At 54.9% G+C, this 18,249-nt stretch overlaps 2 protein-coding genes across 3 annotated transcripts; both read right to left on the reverse strand.

Moving 5' to 3' along the window:
* Positions 1 to 5,335: 5,335 nt before the first annotated feature.
* On the reverse strand, positions 5,336 to 12,128 carry Mroh6 (maestro heat like repeat family member 6). The gene is made up of 14 exons (XM_040736444.1): positions 11,740 to 12,128; positions 11,387 to 11,539; positions 11,053 to 11,207; positions 10,237 to 10,354; positions 9,873 to 10,057; positions 9,649 to 9,786; positions 9,405 to 9,519; positions 9,177 to 9,320; positions 8,924 to 9,097; positions 8,529 to 8,696; positions 8,195 to 8,314; positions 7,894 to 7,996; positions 7,734 to 7,799; positions 5,336 to 7,601 (listed from the first exon to the last, which is right to left on the reverse strand). Exons 1-14 carry the CDS (start codon positions 12,025 to 12,027, stop codon positions 7,372 to 7,374), a joined length of 2,157 nt encoding a protein of 718 aa, XP_040592378.1. The 5' UTR covers positions 12,028 to 12,128; the 3' UTR covers positions 5,336 to 7,371.
* A 2,053-nt stretch (positions 12,129 to 14,181) lies between these two features.
* Naprt (nicotinate phosphoribosyltransferase) lies at positions 14,182 to 17,603 on the reverse strand. 2 transcript variants are annotated; one of them, XM_040736409.1, is made up of 13 exons: positions 17,320 to 17,603; positions 17,052 to 17,179; positions 16,887 to 16,969; positions 16,664 to 16,794; positions 16,463 to 16,578; positions 15,983 to 16,179; positions 15,716 to 15,856; positions 15,191 to 15,275; positions 15,018 to 15,098; positions 14,820 to 14,922; positions 14,588 to 14,742; positions 14,394 to 14,501; positions 14,182 to 14,298 (listed from the first exon to the last, which is right to left on the reverse strand). In XM_040736409.1, exons 1-13 carry the CDS (start codon positions 17,555 to 17,557, stop codon positions 14,236 to 14,238), a joined length of 1,629 nt encoding a protein of 542 aa, XP_040592343.1. In that variant the 5' UTR covers positions 17,558 to 17,603; the 3' UTR covers positions 14,182 to 14,235. The 2 variants fall into 2 exon arrangements, with proteins under 2 accessions (XP_040592343.1, XP_040592344.1); XM_040736410.1 differs by lacking the exon at positions 17,052 to 17,179 and having other exon boundaries at positions 17,320 to 17,598.
* Positions 17,604 to 18,249: the final 646 nt, after the last annotated feature.

Genomic DNA, 18,249 nt, shown 5'->3' on the forward strand with positions numbered 1-18,249 from the left:
CCTGGCTACTGTAGGACCAGGGACCCACACATGGCACCTGGTGGCAGCCAGGTTCAGGCATCGCCTGGGGGAAGCAGACCTCCCTGTTCAGCCTATTCCTCACCGCCGTCTCCATGAACACAGGAGGCAAGATGGCCTCCAACATCCGCCCATCTACTTTTCTTCCCACGGCGTGGGAACCATTCTGCTTCTCTGACTCTAACAATTCTCCACCCTACTTCCTTAAAATGAGGGGACACTTGGCTGTCCGCTGAGAGCCAGGGCCCAAAGCCCCGGACTGACTTTCTTCCAGCCTACTGGGAAGATCCCAGCCAGCGAGGCTCCGTCTGAGTGTTCTTCCAAAGAGGCAGCCAGGCCTTTGCACCTCCCAACTCCCCCTCCCTTCTCCCTTTCTCCAGTAAACCTTCAACATGAGAGCTTTTTGCACGGTGTGACTCGTCCTCACCACACCACAGCTAACACCAGAGAAACGGCTGCACAGCACCTGTGTGCGGCATGGTCAGACCCCGGCGTGCCCACACATGCTTTCCTAGAAAGGATGCACATTAGTTTAGGAGTAAGTCTATACTTGGGTCAGGGTTACATTCTGCTTCAGGGGACTTGGGGCACACAGGGAAGGTAGCAGACCCATGCTCTGTGACAGTGTTATGCCACTGGCATAGGAGTGTGACCTATAGACAGGCAGATTCTGGGAATTCAACATATCTCATGGCATATGGGGTAGGAGTCCATTCCTCACAAGGATCAGCAGCCACAGGCTCTGTCTAGGGAGAGATGTTCCTACGTGGCCAAGGTGTTGTGGTCACCCCTGGGAGCTTGAGGAGCTAGGAGAAGTGTGCTGGCACCTGGTGGGGGCCACACCGCCTCACAGTGTAGCTCAGCTTTAGCTTGCAGAGAAGTGGGAGTAGCAACGGTGAGCGCCGCCTCCTCCTCCCGGACACATCCCAGATGTGCCGCACTCAGGGTTAACCGGAAGGGGCTGAACACTCCACTGTAGCTGGAGCATTTAACTGAGGCTTGTTGACAGTTTTGGAGCCCTAGTCCATTATCATCATGGCAGGGAGTATGACAGGCAGATATGGTGCTGGAGAAGTACCTGAGAGCTATATCCTGGTCCATGGGCTGAGAGACAGGACTCCCAGTGACACACTTCCTCCGAGGAAGCCACACCTACTCCAACAAGGGAACACCTCCTAATCCTTTTAATATTTAGTGTATCTCCCTGGCAACTAAGTATTAAATCTATGAGCCTAGGGGGGCATTCTTATTCAAAACCACCACAGCCATCAAGACCAACAGTGAAACCAAACAATGTTATTCTGCATATAAGTGGAATATCTTTGTGTTTTGAGTCTTGTCAGGCCCCAACGTTGCGCAGCATCTGTTAGCCCACATTGAGGGACACCTGTACGATCCAGCCGACTTGTCCAATCCGTACCAGAGAGGGGGAGTGTGGACTGAGGAAAGAAACAGGCTAGAGACAGAAGAGTCAGGAGGGCACCTGGTGAATACTGTAATCCACCTTAAAGTTTATTGCTCAAAATCCTTATATACCCAACCAAAAGTGGGGAAAGGCGAGACTCCTTTACTATGACATGAGGAGCCAGCAAACTTAACTACTTCCTTCATTCGGCAACATTGGTAACCACACCTTAGATCAAACCTCTTGTTATCCGGCCTTGAGGATTAAGACGTCTAGTAACTTTAGATCAAGTATTCTATTATCTGGGTAAGACATCCACACCTTAGGCCAAACAGCCTTCAGCAGCCACACCTTACACCTTTAGGCCTTGGGCATTTAACCTTGAAAGAGCAAGGATAGTTTTGAACTCTCTGACTTTAAGTCAATTTGGACCTGAGCCACCTCTGTGGACCCCGACAGGGTCTGGCTTATTGCACTTAACAAAATGCTTGCTAGTTGCATCTTTCCAGCAAATTCCATGAGTTCGTTATTCCACATGGCTGAGTAAACTTCCATTGTGTATAAGTACCACTTTTTCCTTTTGTTTTGTTTGTATTTTGTGGGATTAAAAGCATGTACCACTATGCCAGGCTTAGTTTCCGTCTTTAACATAGAGAAATAAAGTTTTTTTCAGAACCATTTGTTAAAGGGGCTGTCTCTTTTTTTCAGTGTATATTTTTGGAGGTTTTATCAAAAGTTAGGTGTCCACACTGTGTGTGTGTGTGTGTGTGTGTGTTTGTGTGTGTGTGTGTGTGTGTGTGTTTACTGCTGGACCCTCTGTCCTACTCATGGGCCTGCGAGTCTGTCTTGTTACAGTGAGTCTGTACTAAAGTTTAGGTCCAACACTGTGATACCCCATCGCTGCTCAGAATTCCTCTAGCTATCTGGGCACTTTTGTGCTACCATATGACTTCTAGGATTACTGTTTCTAGGAGAGTGTCACTATGTATTTGATAGGGATTGTGTTGAATCTGAAGATTAGCTTGCTTTTGGTAATGTAGCCGTTTTCAGGGTTGATTTTGCCCACCAGTGAGAACAGGAGAACTTTCCATATTCTAGTGTCTTTTTCACCAACGTGGTTTTTTGGTTTTGAAGCTAAAGGAAATGGGATTTTTCTCCATTTTTGTTTGGTTTTTTATTTTTTATTTTTTTGTGTTTGAGGAGATAGGGTTTTTTTAATTACATACGTTTTTTGTGTGTGTGTGTGTGTGTGTGTGTGTGTGTGTGTGTGTGTGTGTGTGTGTGTGTATGTGTGTGTTTTTACGGGCCCATGCGCGCGTGCACGTACCTGTAGCCCAAAGATTCTGGTAACTTTTGTGCAGTTCCTGTAGCTTTTCTTATTACTGATTTCTAACTAATTATACTATGATCTGATAAAATACTAGAGATTATTTGATCCTTTTGTATTTGGAAAGACTTGATTTGTAGTCTTAGAGAAGTTTCCATGGTATACTGAGAAAAATGTGTATTCTTTTTCTGTTGGATGAACTATTTTGTCCTTCCATGAAATATTTGTTCAGTTCATTTGTTCTATTGTAGAGGTCAACAATGAGGTTTCTTTATCAGCTTGGATACCGTGTCTAGAGATTAGAGTGGGATGTTGAAATCACCCACTATTAATACATCTGGCCCTATCTGACTTTATATGTCCATTAGTGTTTGTCTTATGAAACCCAACATTTGCTGCACTCATATATACAATTACTACATCTTCTAGATAGATGCTTCCCCTTACTAAGATCCAGTGGCCTTCTAATACTGTGTTTTGAAGTTTATGTATGAGATTAGCCACACCAGCTTGTGTTCAGTTTCCTTTCACTTGATGGGCTTCCTCCCCCACTGTGACTTATTCTTGGGCATCTTGAACAATATGTGTGCTTCTTGAGGAAAATATATATGGCTGGGTCTAGTTCTTTAATTCAGTTGGCCAATGTCCCTCCTTATTGCTAAGGTTTTTTTTTTGTTTGGTTGGTTTTTTTTGGTTTTTCGAGACAGGGTTTCTCTGTATTGTTTTGGAGACTGTCCTGGAACTCGCTCTGTAGACCAGGCTGGCCTCGAACTCACAGAGATCTGCCTGGCTCTGCCTCCCGAGTGCTGGGATTAAAGGTGTGCGCCACCAACGCCCGGCTATTGCTAAGTTTTATCCGTGTACATTTAAGGCTACTTTTGAGATTTATGTACCAACCCCGGAATTGTTGTTTTGTGACGGGCTGGTTGTTGTTTGTTGTCTATTTTCTTCCCTGTTAATATCAGGGTGTCGCTGGCTTGCTGGACTGGATTGGTGGGGTCCTTTATTCTGTTGTTCCTCTCACGAAATATATTCTTTCCTGTGCTTTTGTAATTGAGGTCTGCTCCTCCCCTCTCTCTATATAGTGCCCTTTAAGAGTCTTCTGCAAGCCGAAATACCTCAGTTGGGAGAGCATTAGACTGAAGAGTCTTCTGTGATGCCCAGCTGTCATGAACCGCTTTAGCCTATGCTTGCCTTAGATGCTTTTATTTGTATTTTAAAAGACAGTTTTAGTTGGATGCTTAATCCCAGCTCTCAGGAGGGATCTCTATGAGTTCTAGGCCAGCCAGGGAGACATAGTGAAACCCTCTCTGAAAAACAAAACAAACAAACAAACAAAAAACAAGACTTCCAAATAGTGAAAAAGTTCAGATACAAAATTAGACGAATAAAAGGTGAATAAAAAAAAAAGAACAAAAATGTGCCAGGCGTTGGTGGTGCACGCCTTTAATCCCAGCACTCGGGAGGCAGAGGCAGGCGGATCTCTGTGAGTTTGAGGCCAGGCTGGTCTACAAAGTGAGTTCCAGGACAGCCTCCAAGACAATACAGAGAAACCCTGTCTCGAAAAACCAAAAAAAAAAAAAAAAAAAAAAAAAAAAAAAAGGAGCCGGGCGTTGGTGGTGCACGCCTTGAGTCCCAGCACGCGGGAAGCAGAGGCAGGCGGATCTCTGAGTTCGAGACCAGCCTGGTCTACATATCGAGTTCCAGGGCAGCCTCCAAAGCCACAGAGAAACCCTGCCTTGGAAAAAAAAAGTGTTGCCAGGTGGTGGTGGTGCACACCTTTGATCCCAGAACTTGGGAGGGAGAGATGGTGTATATCTGTGAGCTAGAGGCCAGCCTGGTCTACAGAGCGAGTTCTAGGACAGCCAGGGCTACACACAGAGAAACCCTGTCTCAGAAGAAAACAAAGTAAGAGGTTTTTCATGTCTGTCCCTCCTTGTGCGTCTCCTGCTCTGGGCCAGCCTGCTACCGCCTGCACACCTCTGCCAGCTGGTGTCTGACCCTGGTGCTCCCCAGATGTGCTCTTCTAGGCCTTCCTTCTCCCAGATGGAGTGGGAGCCCCCCGACCTGGGGACTCCCTCCCCCTCCCCCCGTCTTAGCCCAACAAAGTGAGGTTTCATTCAGCTGCAGACCATAGCCAGAGAGATCAGACCCCTCGTCGGTCGTCTTTGGGGCTGCAGAGTGCTGTGGGCTGCCTGGAGGTGGGCTGCTGAGCTTTTATCTGCCTTCCCTTTTGGAAGTAGCTTCTCAGGCCCTCCCCCAGCCAGGGACCGTGCAGCTGAGCCTGTGTCAGGCGCCCTTCTCTGTGTGGCATGTCTGTCCTCCTCCTCCATCCTTCCTCGTCCTCTGTGGGTTCCCGAAGGCTCTTCTCTGTTTCTGACAATCTTTTTCCCTTTCTCTTCTGAGTCTGACTTTTTCATCAGCTCTCGAAGAGGCAGTCACTATTCTGCCAGTGTCTGGATTAGGGTCTCTAAGATCATGACCACAGCAATTTGGGGAAGAAAGGGTTTATTTCAGATTACACTTGCAGGTGACAGTCCATCACTGAGGGAGGTCAGGGCAGGGACCTGGAGGCAGGAGGGAATGATGAGGCCATGGAGGGTGCTGCTTACTGATTTGCTCATCATGGCTTCCCGACCTGCTTTCTTATAGACCCAGGACTACATCCCAGAGATGGCACCGCCCACAATGGGCTGGGCCTTCCCCCATCAATCACGAATTAAGACAATGTTCTTCAGCTGGAGGCATTTTTTCAACTGAGGCTCCCTCCTTTCACGGGACTAGCTTATGTCCATAAAACTAGCCAGGACAGCCATCTTACCCAGAAGTGTTTTGAAAAACCCCTGGAAGCAGATCCTAGAAAACATGGCGCCCCACAACGATTCGGGGCCCTTAGGTCCTGGAGGGCAGAGCATAGGCAGGTCTTGCCCACCACACCCAAATCCCAGATGGAAGGTCCAGTGAGCTCGCCAGTGAAAGGCGACGGGATTGGCTGGGCCTACAAGAGGCTCTATGTGGAAGGGGAGGGGCACCAACAAAACAGAACAGAAAAAAAGCTGGGCAGTGGCACTCGCCTTTAATCCCAGCACTCGGGAGTCAGAGGCAGGTGGATCTCTTCAAGTTCGAGGCCAGCCTGGTCTACCTAGCAAGTTCCAGGACAGCCAGGGCTGTTACACAGAGAAACCCTGTCTTGGAAAAAAAAATGAACAAAACAAACAAAGAAGAAAGGGAGGGCATAGGTCAAACTCCAGCCGCTAGCTGCTGGACTTGCAGTAGGAGGGCTGTCTGCGGGAGAAGCTGGTGGTCCTGGGGACTGGAGTTGTAGCAGCAACAAGTGCCCCGTCCCCAGCCGCTGCTGTTAGCCTTGCTGCACACCGCTTTGCTCACCGCAAGCCAAGCTGGATCTTGTGCAGGGCCGAGCTCATAACAACCGCTTTCTGGGACAGTTGTCCAACCCCTGCCACCCACTCGTGTTTATTCTGAGCACCTCCCGTGAAGGGGCTAGGTAAACAGGGTCCCAAGCTTGTCCCAGAGAGACTCCGGGGTGGGGAAACGGCTTCCTGGCATTATTCACTGCCCTGTGCATATGCTAAGTTGTGAGGTCTCCCGGCAGCCTGACGACACCCTAATTCTAAGTGGAGGAAGCTGCCTATGTGAGTGCCTGGAGGGGTGGGGTCACGCCCGTGGCTGGCTCTTCCTGTCTGTCCAGCCTGCCTTCCCATTTGAGCCCTGTGCAGGACATTGGGCAGTCTGGTGGTGGGTGTGGAATGCCTGCTCCCCATGCTTCAGCACACAGGTACAGCCCTGGCTGGGGCTCTCCAGCACAGAGGGATCTCAGGGATACCTTCTAGAGACCACGTGGGTTCTGACATGAGTTGGGGTAGGAAATGGATTGGTTATCCAAAGGAGTAGGGACAGGAGAGCAAGTCAATGCCTCCTGTTGTGTTGTCCTGGGGTGTCTCCTCACCTGGCCTGACACAAGCCAGGACAGCTGTGAGGAATGGAGAATGGAGAAGAAACAGGGTCGATGGACTCCTGACATAACTAGGAAAGCCGTGGCGGCTAAGACGATGGCCAGGCGCCGGGCGGTGGGGGCACATGCCTTTGATCCCAGCACTCGGGAGGCAGAGGCAGCCAGATCTCTGTGAGTTCGAGAGCAGCCTGGTCTACAAGAGCTCGTTCCAGGACAGCCTCCAAAGCTACACAGAGAAACCTTCTGTCTCGAAAAACCAAAAAACCAAAAAACAAAAAACAAGACTATGGCTAGGCATACTGAGCCCTAGGAAGAGGGCAGCGCATCCTACGGCGGCATCAACTTCAGTGCCAGATCCTTGCTTGGGAAGCAGAAGCCATGCAGGACGGATGCCAGGTCTAACCTAGAGCAGAGGGCACACTCCAGGAGTTGGCCGAACTGGCCTGGCCGAGAATAAATAGATAGACCAAGACTACTGGAAGGACTTGAGATGGAATGTGCCCTCCGCGACACAGCTGTCACAGAAAATAGTTACAGGGCAGTGGGTGCCACTGTCCTTGGAGCAAGCCTCTTCTGCAGATCTGCTGTAGTAGGGATTGGTGACAGCATGAATAGTGTGTGCCCAGGAATTTGGATACCTGGCCTGGCTCAACGAGGTTCAGGGCAGCTCCATCGGCCCGCAAGGCTCCGGCGTAGGAACGGACTATCGTCATAGAGTGGATGGGGCCTTGTAGGGTATGAATGCTGGCGGATGAAGCGGAAGAGGCTGGAGCGGCGTGGTTGGACCTGCGCCCGGGCAAGCAGCGCCACCTGCTGGGCAGACACGTGCGCTGCCGCGGAAACCGCAGACTCCGGGTCGCCCTGCAGCTGTCCTAGGTCTGTATAAAGAGGCACTTAGGATGCGTGGGAGAGGAGCCTGGGGACGGTCCTTACCCATTCTGCCCTGTCCACTCCTCTCCAGCACCCTACAGCTCTCCAGTACCCTACCCCATGGCAGATGTAGTCCTCACCCTGGAACAAAGAGTCCAACAGGTCCTGACTGACTCCACTGGGGCGAGCATGGTAGACGAGGAAGCCTGTGTACCAGAGCAAACCAGTGGGGTCTGGCCCAACCCTGAAAGGGGCTGGTCAGCTCTTAGAACCCTAGCCAAGTGGATAAGACCGCCTCACCTATGAGCACAGTGGCTGCCCGGCGCAAGGTGTCCTGGGGGCTCCGCAGGTAGCCCTGGGTCTGACTCAGGAAATGCTTAACATGGCTTGGATATCTCTGAACCTAGGAACACAAATGCTCATGACAGCATGGAATATCAGTGGCAGGCGACATGAACCACGGCTAGGGGCTGGCCTCATGGGGGCATGGTGGTTCTGTTTAGCTGGGGGGGGCTGCTTTGAGGGGGAGTGGCCTACAGAATCCTGGGACAAGTGAGCAGCTGACCGTGCCCTCTCCCTTCACGGCGCTTCCTCTACTCACCAGGCGGTGGCAGACACGGCTTAGAGCCTCGGGGCTGTCATAGTGAGCCACAGTGACCATCTCCTCCAACAGGCCCCATCGAAGGGCCTGGTCACAGCGGGCTAATGTCCACTCTGAGCTCTGGAATGGAGGAAGCAATCAGGGTGAGGGGTCCAGAAGACGGCCAGTGGTGGGAGAAAGGGGATTGCGGCCAGGAAAAGGTTGGCAAAACTGAGGGTGAGGAGGACCTGGGCCTGAAGGTCCTTGGGGTTCTTGTTCCTGGCTGGAAACCTTCAGAGAGGCTGCAAGGCAGGAGTAGGAGTACTGGATGAGAGACGCGGGACGGAACACTGACCTCAGCAGCATCCCGGCTGGAGTCATGTAGGCGCAGCAACAGCGGCACCAGGCTCTGCAGCACCAGTTTCCGCAGGGGTCCCCTGAGCCCCAGCCGGAGCCCGCTCTGACCCCGCCGCACCAGGGTTCCAAGGAGTCCCGCTGCTGAAGCACGGACGGAGTCCCGAGCCTTCGTGTGAAAATACAGTCAGCTCAAGGAAGCGGGAGTGGGAGAGGAGGTCAGTGCAGAGCAAGGAGGGGCAGGTCCTGATCGGGGCCTCAGATTAAGCCCCCATCTGATGGCAGGACCACAGACAACTGGCTGGGCACCCTAGGGAGAGCCTGTGGGTGGGGCTGCGCATCTATGGACAATTCCAAGTGGGACACGGTGGGACCACAGGGCAGGATTTTGCTCACATCGTCCAGCAGCGGTGGGAGGCGTGGTCGCAGCTCAGAGCTCAGGAGTCTCACGGGCGCTCCTGGCTGCAGCAGGAGTCTCCGCAGCGCGCCTAGCGCGGCGCCCACGAGCCGCGCATCGCCCTCGCCCAGCGCCCTTAGGAGCACCGGCAGCAGCGTGTTCACATGCCTTATCTGCAAAGACAGGACTTGTGGCGGGCCCCGTCCAGACTCCACCTAGGACCCACCCGGCCTGACGCTACCCGATTGGCACCTTCCCATGATCCATTGCAAGGTGACCAAGACCAAGTAGGCCTAGCCAGCGCACGGTGGGCTCTGGGTCGCCCTGCCAAGTTCGAAGTCGCTCCAGGATGACTTCCTCCCGTAAGAGCCGTGCCGTGGGCCGGCTCTGCAACAGCTAGGCAAAGGGGCATAGGGTCAGTGCTTCCCTGTGTCTAGCCAGGCAGTCACCCCTCACTTCTCTTCCGGAAAGCAGGCTCACCCCAGTAAAGAAGGCCATAGCTGTGAGGCGCTGCGGGTCACTGGCACTTCGTAGCCGAGGAAGCAGGTCTGCAAAAAGGCCTCGCAGGTGGTGATCGGCGTGCGCCACCATTGCACTAGAAAGGGTGAAAGGGAACTCTTCCTTCGCTTGGCGGGGCTCACCCCCACCACCCCCTCCACGCCACCACCGCACCTGGCCAGCGGGGAGTCTCCTCCTGTTGTGTTGTCCTGGGGAGGTTCCTCACCTGGCCAGCAGCAGGACACCCTCCAGATGCGTGTGGGCTCCTACCAGTCTCCTCCAGCCTCCGGCTTGCTCCATACATGTGACTACCATTCGGCCACCATCTCCCGTGAGCAGGGCCTTCAAGGCCTCCACCGTGCAGCTGGAGGAGGGGACAGCGGAGCAGCTGGGCAGTGAGGGCAAGTCGGGCCTGTCCCACCCATCACCTACCCGAGTGTGCCTTCTCACCTGGCGTGGCTGTGAGGTGGCCCTCGGTGACAAGGCTCCCACACCTTAGGGCTGTCAGGGGAGTGAGCGCCTTGAGCTAGCTCGTGCAGCTGTGTGACCAGTGCTAGCAGCAGGTGAGGGTAGAAGCCTCGAGTGGCTCCCACGCAGCCGGAGACTGCCAGCATCTCCCCAAGGGCACGCGTGGCCTGCAGATCAAAGGAGCCCACCCTCGGAACTCTGTCAGACATGGATGTGCAGAGAGCATCCCATGCAAGTGTGACCCAGGAGCCAATCCGTGGTCCCACCACCACAAGGCTGCTCTTTAGCGGCTTGCGGCTGGGCCACGTCCCCCCCCCCCCCGGTGGCCATTGCTGGAGCCACTTACTGCCAGGGCTCCAGGCTCGGGACCCCCTGCGCCTTTGAGCGTCCACAGCAGCTGCACCAGCACCTGCCCATTTACGCGCTGGTTTCGGCTCAGGCTTCGCCACAGCTCGGCGGCCACCCTGGGGGGAAAGGGCCGTGTTGTGGGGAGCCGCGGGGAACCGTCGGGAAAGACTACCGCTATGACGCCGGGAAAACCTCCAGAAGTCAACTGCCTTTCCACTGGCCCACATCCCAGACTAGTAAATGCAGACTACAACAGAGCCAGCCCCAGAGATTAGCAGTCATCTGGACCACACTGAGTCCTCTTAGGACAGGAACAGGGCGACAGACCTGATGACTACTGCTGCTGCTATTACTACTATTGTTATTGTTGTAGAGAATAAACCAAAGGTAACTTCTGGGGTAAGTGACCCAAAGAGCCAGAGGCTTCCAAGTGCCCAAACCACCCTACTTACTTATCCCACCCACGTCTGTAGGAAGAGGTGTGTGTATATGTGTGCGTGCGTGTGTGTGTGTGTGTGTGTGTGCGTGCGTGTGTGTTAAACTAAACCTGGGTATGGATTGGGGCAGTAGGAAGAGGTGTGTGTGTGTGTGTGTGTGTGTGTGTGTGTGTGTGTGTGTGTGTGTGTGTGTGTGTTAAACTAAACCTGGGTATGGATTGGGGCACAGCAACAGTGGGGAGGAGGGGATTCTGAGTCCCTGCTCCCTTACAGCTCGGTGCATCAGGGGCCGGACTCTATGAGCAAGCATCAAGCCGGAAGGGGGCAAGGAAGGAAGCCGCGTGGGGCCGCGCACATGCGCGGATGAATCGGGTTACCGGTCCGGGGGTAGTGAACTGTGTAGCAGCGCACACACCACATCCTGCGCATGCTCCAGAGCCAGTGCGCTCAGCACCCGTAGAGCTGCCCTTCGGGGTCTCCCCTCTGCCAGGCTAGGCACCTGTGCCAGCAGCCCACGCACCAGACCGTGGACCTGAGTAAACGGGACAGATGAGTCAGGGTGCCTTTAACTCGAAAGGAAACTCTTGGCAGCACGGTACCCACCCCCAACTCAGTAAGAACAGCCTCTGGGGGAGTGTGGTTGAGGGTGTAGTCTCCTCCCACTCAGAAGGGAAGCTTTCAGGATTTTCCGGGTGGGGTGGGAATGCTCACCTGATCCTCCAGTCGTTGTCCCTGGGCTTCCAGGGCTGAGGACAGAGTGAGCGCTGTTGCCTGGGTCCCGGCGTAGCCAGCCTCCTCCAGACAGGCAGCTGTATACAACGCAAGGTCGGCAAGGGCCCCTTCCTCCCAGGGATACAGGGAGGCCTAGAGAAAGGAGAGGGGGACATGCAGTTTGTGAAGTCCCCAAGCCTGTCAGCTGTCTTCCTCAGTCTCCCGGCCTCACCCTCCCTCAAATGGCCACACACCCTCTTCCCCCTCAACGCTCTCCCCAGCTCCAGAACTTCTTGTCTTTCTGGTGCCAAGTGAACAAGAGCCAAACCTTGCATCATCCATCCCGAGCTCACCTGGAAGGGTCTCTCAGGTGCTGGCTCCTGGGCATCCTGTGGGGAACAGTTCTCACTGCCAACTGTGGGGGCGACCCCTTCGTTCCCAGGCTGCGCCTCGAAGGCCGGGGTCAGTGTTTGAGTGTAGATCTCAGCCCCTGGTCCACGCTCCAGGGGCTCAGCCTGAGGGCCTGGGGAAGAGGGTCCCACAGGCTGTCCCTGGTTAGCCCGGATTCCTTCAGCTAGAGCTGTCAGAGTTAGGGACCCCACGGGGCCACCCCTGCCCCGGCCCCACACACCCCCAGCCATGGTCTTCCTACCAGCGGCACCCGCCACCACACTTCCAGGGAAGTTGTGCCCAGACCTGACCTACAATCGGGCCCCGGGCGGGCCCACAGGCGGGCCTACAGACAGGCGTGGTGGCGTGGGCATATACGTGCATACGTGCCTGAGCGTGTGCCGGTGGTTGACCGGGGAATCACAGAGGTATTCTAGTTTGGGCTTGTGAAGGGTTTCTACCCAGGCTGCTGGAGTCAAGTGGACTGTCCAGATTGGCCCTGGTCACCAGTGCCCATGGAGAGAGTGGACTCCAGAGAGGTCTCTAACCCAGCTGCCCGTCCCTTTCATCTGGGGGAGGGGTCCAGGGCGGTTTTAGATCGTCTCATCGTGAGGAGGATCTAGCAGGGTCAGGGGCTGGTCACACAGCCAGACATCCTGGGAATGGGTGTGGTCAGATGCTGTCATCATCTCTGAATTTGAGATCCTCAGGGTGTGGAGCAGATGAGGTGAGGGCAGGTGAAACCTCCTAAGTACATCTGCGAGTGCCCACTGTTGTTGATGTGGGCCACTCTGTATCCTTGCCAGTTCTGAGTGGTATGCCTCATGCCCTGTGTCCTCCACCCTTGGCTGCCTAGGCAGTGTGCATGTATACCACCCTTGGCCGCCTAGTGTATACCGCGTGCCCAGTTGCATCCCTTTCCAAGTCCCTGCTCAGAGCCGACCCAGCCTCTGCCCTAAATCCCCACTCTCCACCCCGCCCCACTAAAGGCACTCCCCAGAGCTAGGCCAGGGGAGCTGGATGGACAGGTCTGACAGTCGCTAGGCCAATGGCAGAAGGAAGCACGTGTGGGAGTGTCCCAAGTAGTGGGCACTCACCCTCTTCAGCCCATGCACCTCAGGCTGCCCAAGCCCCAACTCTGCCTCCCACCAAGCCACGACGAACCTCTTGTGGTGGCCTGAGTAAGAATGGTCCCATAGGCCGGGCGTTGGTGGCGCACGCCTTTAATCCCAGCACTCGGGAGGCAGAGGCAGGCGGATCACTGTGAGTTCGAGGCCAGCCTGGTCTACAAGAGCTAGTTCCAGGACAGCCTCCAAAGCCACAGAGAAACCCTGTCTGGAAAAAACAAAAAAAACAAACAAACAAACAAAAAAGAATGGTCCCATAGGCTCACACATTTGAATGCTTGGTCACCAGGGAGTGTCAGTATTTGACAGGATTAGGCTTAGGAGGTGTGGCCTTGTTGAAGCAAGTGTGTCTCTTCGGGGGGGGGTTGGCTCTGAGGTTTCAAAAACCCGTGCCAAACGCAGTGTCTCCTTCTGTATAGAGAATTCTCAGCTACTCCTCCAGCACCGTGTTTGCTGTATGTCACCTGTACGTCCTTACCATGAGAACTGATTAACCTCTGCAACTGTACGCAAGCCCCCAGTTAAACACTTGCTTTCCTTTGTAAGAGTTGCTGTGGTCATGGCTTTCACACAGCAACAGAGCAGTGGCCTGCACACTCCCCCTCAGCAGAGCAGTGGCCTGCACACTCCCCCCTGGGCAGCTCCTCTGAGCCTTGCCTGGCTTGCTGTGCCCAGGCACTTCCAGCCCTCACAGGGCCAGCTCCTTGGCCCCTCAGCCTTCCCAGTCTTCTCCTCCTTCCTTGGTTATTGGTCGGAAACCGAGACCCCTGATTGGCCTATAGCAGATCACACAGGGCTGGCGTGGGGAGCTTGAGATGTCTCAGCTGATGGGGACATTGCCCTTAGTAGCTATGGGAGCCTGAGGCTGTTAGACTCTTGACACCTCAGCTCAACCTTAGGAACCCCCTCTCTGCCTCTAGCAGGTGAACGCCTTCACAATAACATCCTCAGAACAGAGGTGAACATAAGTCCTCCGTGACTTGTGGCCATGATGTTCCACCCAGACCTGATCCCCACAGTCCAGCCCCACGCTGCCTTCCCACACGCTGGGCCTGTGCCGACTCATATGGCCGACTCCCCGCCCAGCTGAGCTCTGATCCCCAGCCGTGGGGCATCTCCTTCTCTCCTTCCCCCTCCCCTGCAGCTGTGTGAGCCACGCCCATCCCTGGAGGACTCCAGAGCCTTTGCCCAGCAGCCCCTGAGCCACCCCAACTCAATTCCAGCCCAGCTCTGGAAGTCTCCTAGAAGTCCAGTGAACTAATGACACAGGATACGTCGTGGGGACAGTGAGTCATTTTATTGCTGGCAGTTCACCACCCCCACAGCTTAGTTTTACAAGGGACCCCCAGCACTCAGACTGACAACCAGTGCCCGAAGCTTCTCTGATAGTGCAACCTGTAGAGAGAGAAGAAGAGGGTTTGGGCAGCTGGGGCCGGAGAGTGGGGCAGGGGGCACACAGGGCACACAGGGCAGACCACCCACAGGCCTACCGGATACGCTGTAGGGTTCTGCAGCTGCTTATGAGCGGGGTTGAGGCGGCTCAGGGACTGCTGGGCAAAGGCTCTGGACTCCTCCAGGGATGGAAGTGGCTCGCACAGCTGCAGGGGAGAGGGAAGGAGAGCTGGAGATGCCGGCTGGGGATCGGAGCTCAGCTGGAGGGAAGGTGCAGATGAGGGGAAGTCACCTGGCCCTGTTGCAGGCAGAGTCGCAGCAAGGGCTCCACCTGGGCTGGCTTCACAGTGCGGGGCTCCTGGGCTCCCTGGGGCCAAACCCTGAGTTCCTGCCCAGCCTTGGGTGGGGGCTCTTCTGCCAACTGCAGTAAGTCCAGTTGGAAGGACCCTGAGCAAAGGCAAGAATAATGTCAATTAAGGGCTGGAGACTTGAGAAAGGCCAAGGGAAAAGCAGAGGGAAGTCACCATCAGAGCCTAGAAACCGGAAGGCAGCCTTGCTCCCAGGCAGGGTTTGCTTCTCAGGGTCCTCTGTCAGTTTCATTCGAGGTTGGCCTCCCACAGACACCAGCTGCAAGGACAGGTTGTTCAGATAGCAGGGCCCCTGTCGCCCGCCACCCACGTTCTTCCAGACTTGCCCCACCCGGAGCCAAACACTCCCTTTACCTTGTAGACACAGCCCATAGAAGGCTGTTTGGGACAGGTGACCACACTGGTGCCAATGCCAATGATGTTCACCTCACTGCCCTGTGTGGAGAGGAGGTGACACTGAGCCAGGCTGCCACCCGCAGGGAGCCAGGGCCCCGGGACTACTGCCCGCCCATCCCTCTGCACTCCACCTCCTGGGCCAGTCTTCCTAGCTGCTTCTCATCAATGTTGTTGCTGACCGCAATGGGAACAGATTCCAGCCAGGGCACCTGAAACCTGCGTGTATGCAATGGGTTCAGAGGCAGCATCCCCGCAGATGCTCCTGGCTCACCCTGGCCTCTTTCCTAGTTCCCTCCCTCCCCAGCAGCCGTGCCTATACCCACTCTTTTCTTAGGACCCCCTTCCAGGCCTTTTTCCTGAGATAGGCCCATGGTCTCCCTATAAGAAAGGCAAAAGCCGGGCGTTGGTGGCGCACTCCTTTAATCCCAGCACTCGGGAGGCAGAGGCAGGCAGATCTCTGTGAGTTCGAGGCCAGCCTGGTCTACAGAGCGAGTTCCAGGACAGCCTCCAAAGCCACAGAGAAACCCTGTCTCGAAAAACCAAAAAAAAAAAAAAAAAAAAAAAAAAAAAGGCAAAAATCCCTCCTTGTCCCATCTCCCTAGGACTTCCGCAAGGAGTTTCTAGCGGGCATACCACACCCCTCATGGGTAACTCACTGGGCACCAACAGTTCGAAAGATCCCACGGATCTCCTGAGCCTGCTGAAGCAGATCACCGCTGTCCAGCCTCACGCCCACTGCCCTGTAGCCCAGTTCCCCCAATGCCAGGGCTACTGCCAGAAAGTTGGGAAGACCACTCCTGCATATAAATATATATAAAAGAAAGTTGGGAAGACCACTCCTGCATATAAATATATATAAAAGAAAGGGATCAGGAGCTCAGTTGCTCTTCTGAGGCTGCCTTGACGCAATGCTCACAGCTCACCTGCGGACACTGTAGGAATCCAGCAGGCCCTGGAAGGCCCTGGGAAAGGCCAGCGCATAGGCTACAAACGCCGCCCGCTCCCCTGGGTGTGGTTCCTGCACCCCCAGCCCCAGGTGGGTGCACACACGCTTCAGCCACAAATCTACACTGGCCGTCAGGTCCACCGTGGGGCCCTCACTAGAAGCTGGGGCCAACATCTGTAGAGAGAGATTAGTTAAAAGATGGTTCTAGAGTATTAAACCTGGGAGTGGCCAGTAGACCATGACCTGAGGGCAAAGGTGATGCCATGTAATGCTGCCAGCTTCCTAGTGCAGCCTTGGGCCAGGTGTGCAGGGCTAAGAATGGGTTTCCAGATCTTGTCCTCTAGAGTAAAGCTGAGAGGGAAACTGACTTGAAGGCCCAGCAGGAAGTACACAAAGATCAGGGTTCTAGGACCAGTCTGGGCAACATGGAACCGACACCAAATAAAACAGTACTGACCGGGTCGGGCGGCACCTCACTGCCCGAAAAAGAAGTGACAAAGGAGTGTGCCAGGGTCCCTGCCACCGGCACGCCCCTCAGCTGTCCAGCAAGTGTGTTGCTGCTGCTGTTGAACCCTGGGTGGAAAGGCGGGCAGGCTTAGGAGACCCGGGTAAAAACGGAACCTTCCCTTCCGCACCCTAGGCCTTTCCCGGGCCTCACCGCCTAGGTAGCTGTAAATGGAGGCCGTGAAGCCCCCATCTGGACCCTGAGCTCTCCGCAAGCCCATCTCTAGTAGTTTCTTATCCGGCCCTGCAATCAGGCGGAGCCGAGCAGCATTGGTGGCCACCAGGCTGTGGAGAGTGACAGACCAGGAGAACCCAGGTGAGGACTGCAGTTACCTCAGTGGGACGACTTAGCCCCAGAGCTCAGGAACTCTGCTCACCTAGCATAACTGACCAGACAGAGCAGAGGCGTCTCCAGGAGCTGTACCAGAAGGAGGGGCCCGGACACCCGCAGCAATGGCACCTGCAGGGCGAGTGATTAGCTGCGCAGCCAGACCTCCAGGGCCACCCACCTTCTCTACCCACTCAGCCTGCAGGACACTCACACCAGGGAAGGCGAGGGAGCCCTCTGGCAGGGCCTGCACCGTCACCCCAGAGCAGTCAAGGGCCCGAAGGTGCTTGAAGAAGGCAGGGTCAGTGTCTGGGGGTAGCACTGAAGCCAGGAACTGCACGTCTGGGGCGATAGAGAATACGTGTGGTCTGGGGGAAGGACTTGGCCAGGCAAGTGCAGGTCCCCTCAGGGGTCAGGGGTATGGAAGCAGGAGTGGGATTCTCTCCCAGCCAGAGGATTACCCGTGTGGGGTGCGGAGCTACCTGCGTCCTGCAGACGGAAGGCTCGCAGAAAGCACATACAGTCCCGCAGCCCGGCGGCCAGGGCAAAGGAGCCTCCAAACGGACATTGGCGGAAGAAGAGCTCGAACTCTGCTGCCTCGCATGCCCGGCCTGCACGCCAATAGCCCAGCGCCATGGTGGCCTGGTAAAGGTCAGTGAGCAGTGGCCGTACCACCGCGCGCCCCTCGCCATCCGCCTCCATGGCAATTCCGAATGGCATACACAGCGCGACAAGCCTCGCTAATGGCGTCCTACTCCGCCCCCCAGGGCACTGGTCCAGGGAACTAACTGACCCAGAGGCGGGGCCTTTCCCGGCAGCAGTGGGCGGGGAGAGCCACCTACACAGCTAGAGTTGTAGGGATCCAAGCCACCAAAGTAGCCCTATATCAGCACACCACTACCCCACAACCTCCCGGACTCCAGCTAGCTGCTTGCCCCTGCTAATGGTTCTTACAGGATGGTGGACCTCAGCTAGCAGTGGCAAAGGCCAAACAGCAACTCTGAATGTACCAGGGTTTGAATTCTGATCAGGCTGTACTCTTGCCTCAGACCAGGGATGGGCAGCCAGGGTTACCTATGCAACTGTGAGCATCTGCTTGTAAAGCCAGGACCCCCAAAGGCCTGGACTGTGATCCCAAATATCTGCGACGACGATATTTGCTTAACCCAACTAACTACCCAGGTTCCAAATGAGTCCATGTACTAGAACAATTTAAGCTGAACATGGTGGTTAATGTCTTTAATCCCAGCCTTGGGGAAACAGGATCTCTAACAAGTTCCAGGCCAGTCAAGGCTACATTGCAAAATTTATTCTTGAAAAAAAAAAAAAAAAAAAAAGGAGGGGGGATGGGCTACTACAAGTGTTTCTGTACTTAATGCCCAAAGGCCAGAAGAGGGCATCAGATCACCCGG

This window comes from Mesocricetus auratus, unplaced genomic scaffold (assembly GCF_017639785.1).
Source record: "Mesocricetus auratus isolate SY011 unplaced genomic scaffold, BCM_Maur_2.0 Super-Scaffold_100055, whole genome shotgun sequence".
Lineage (NCBI taxonomy): Eukaryota > Metazoa > Chordata > Mammalia > Rodentia > Cricetidae > Mesocricetus > Mesocricetus auratus.

Coding starts and splice junctions, on each gene's coding strand:
- Naprt (XM_040736409.1), bottom strand. CDS start 17,557: ATGCCATTCGGAATTGCCATGGAGGCGGATGGCGAGGGGCGCGCGGTG. Junction 17,180..17,319: donor CTTCCGTCTGCAGGACGCAG/GTAGCTCCGCAC, acceptor CTATCGCCCCAG/ACGTGCAGTTCCTGGCTTCA. Junction 14,743..14,819: donor CCGGTTTCTAGGCTCTGATG/GTGACTTCCCTC, acceptor GCCTTTGCTCAG/GGTCCTTCCAACTGGACTTA.
- Mroh6 (XM_040736444.1), bottom strand. CDS start 12,027: ATGGCTGGGGGTGTGTGGGGCCGGGGCAGGGGTGGCCCCGTGGGGTCC. Junction 9,520..9,648: donor GGTGTCCTGCTGCTGGCCAG/GTGAGGAACCTC, acceptor CACCCTTTCTAG/TGCAATGGTGGCGCACGCCG. Junction 8,697..8,923: donor TCCCACCGCTGCTGGACGAT/GTGAGCAAAATC, acceptor TTTCACACGAAG/GCTCGGGACTCCGTCCGTGC.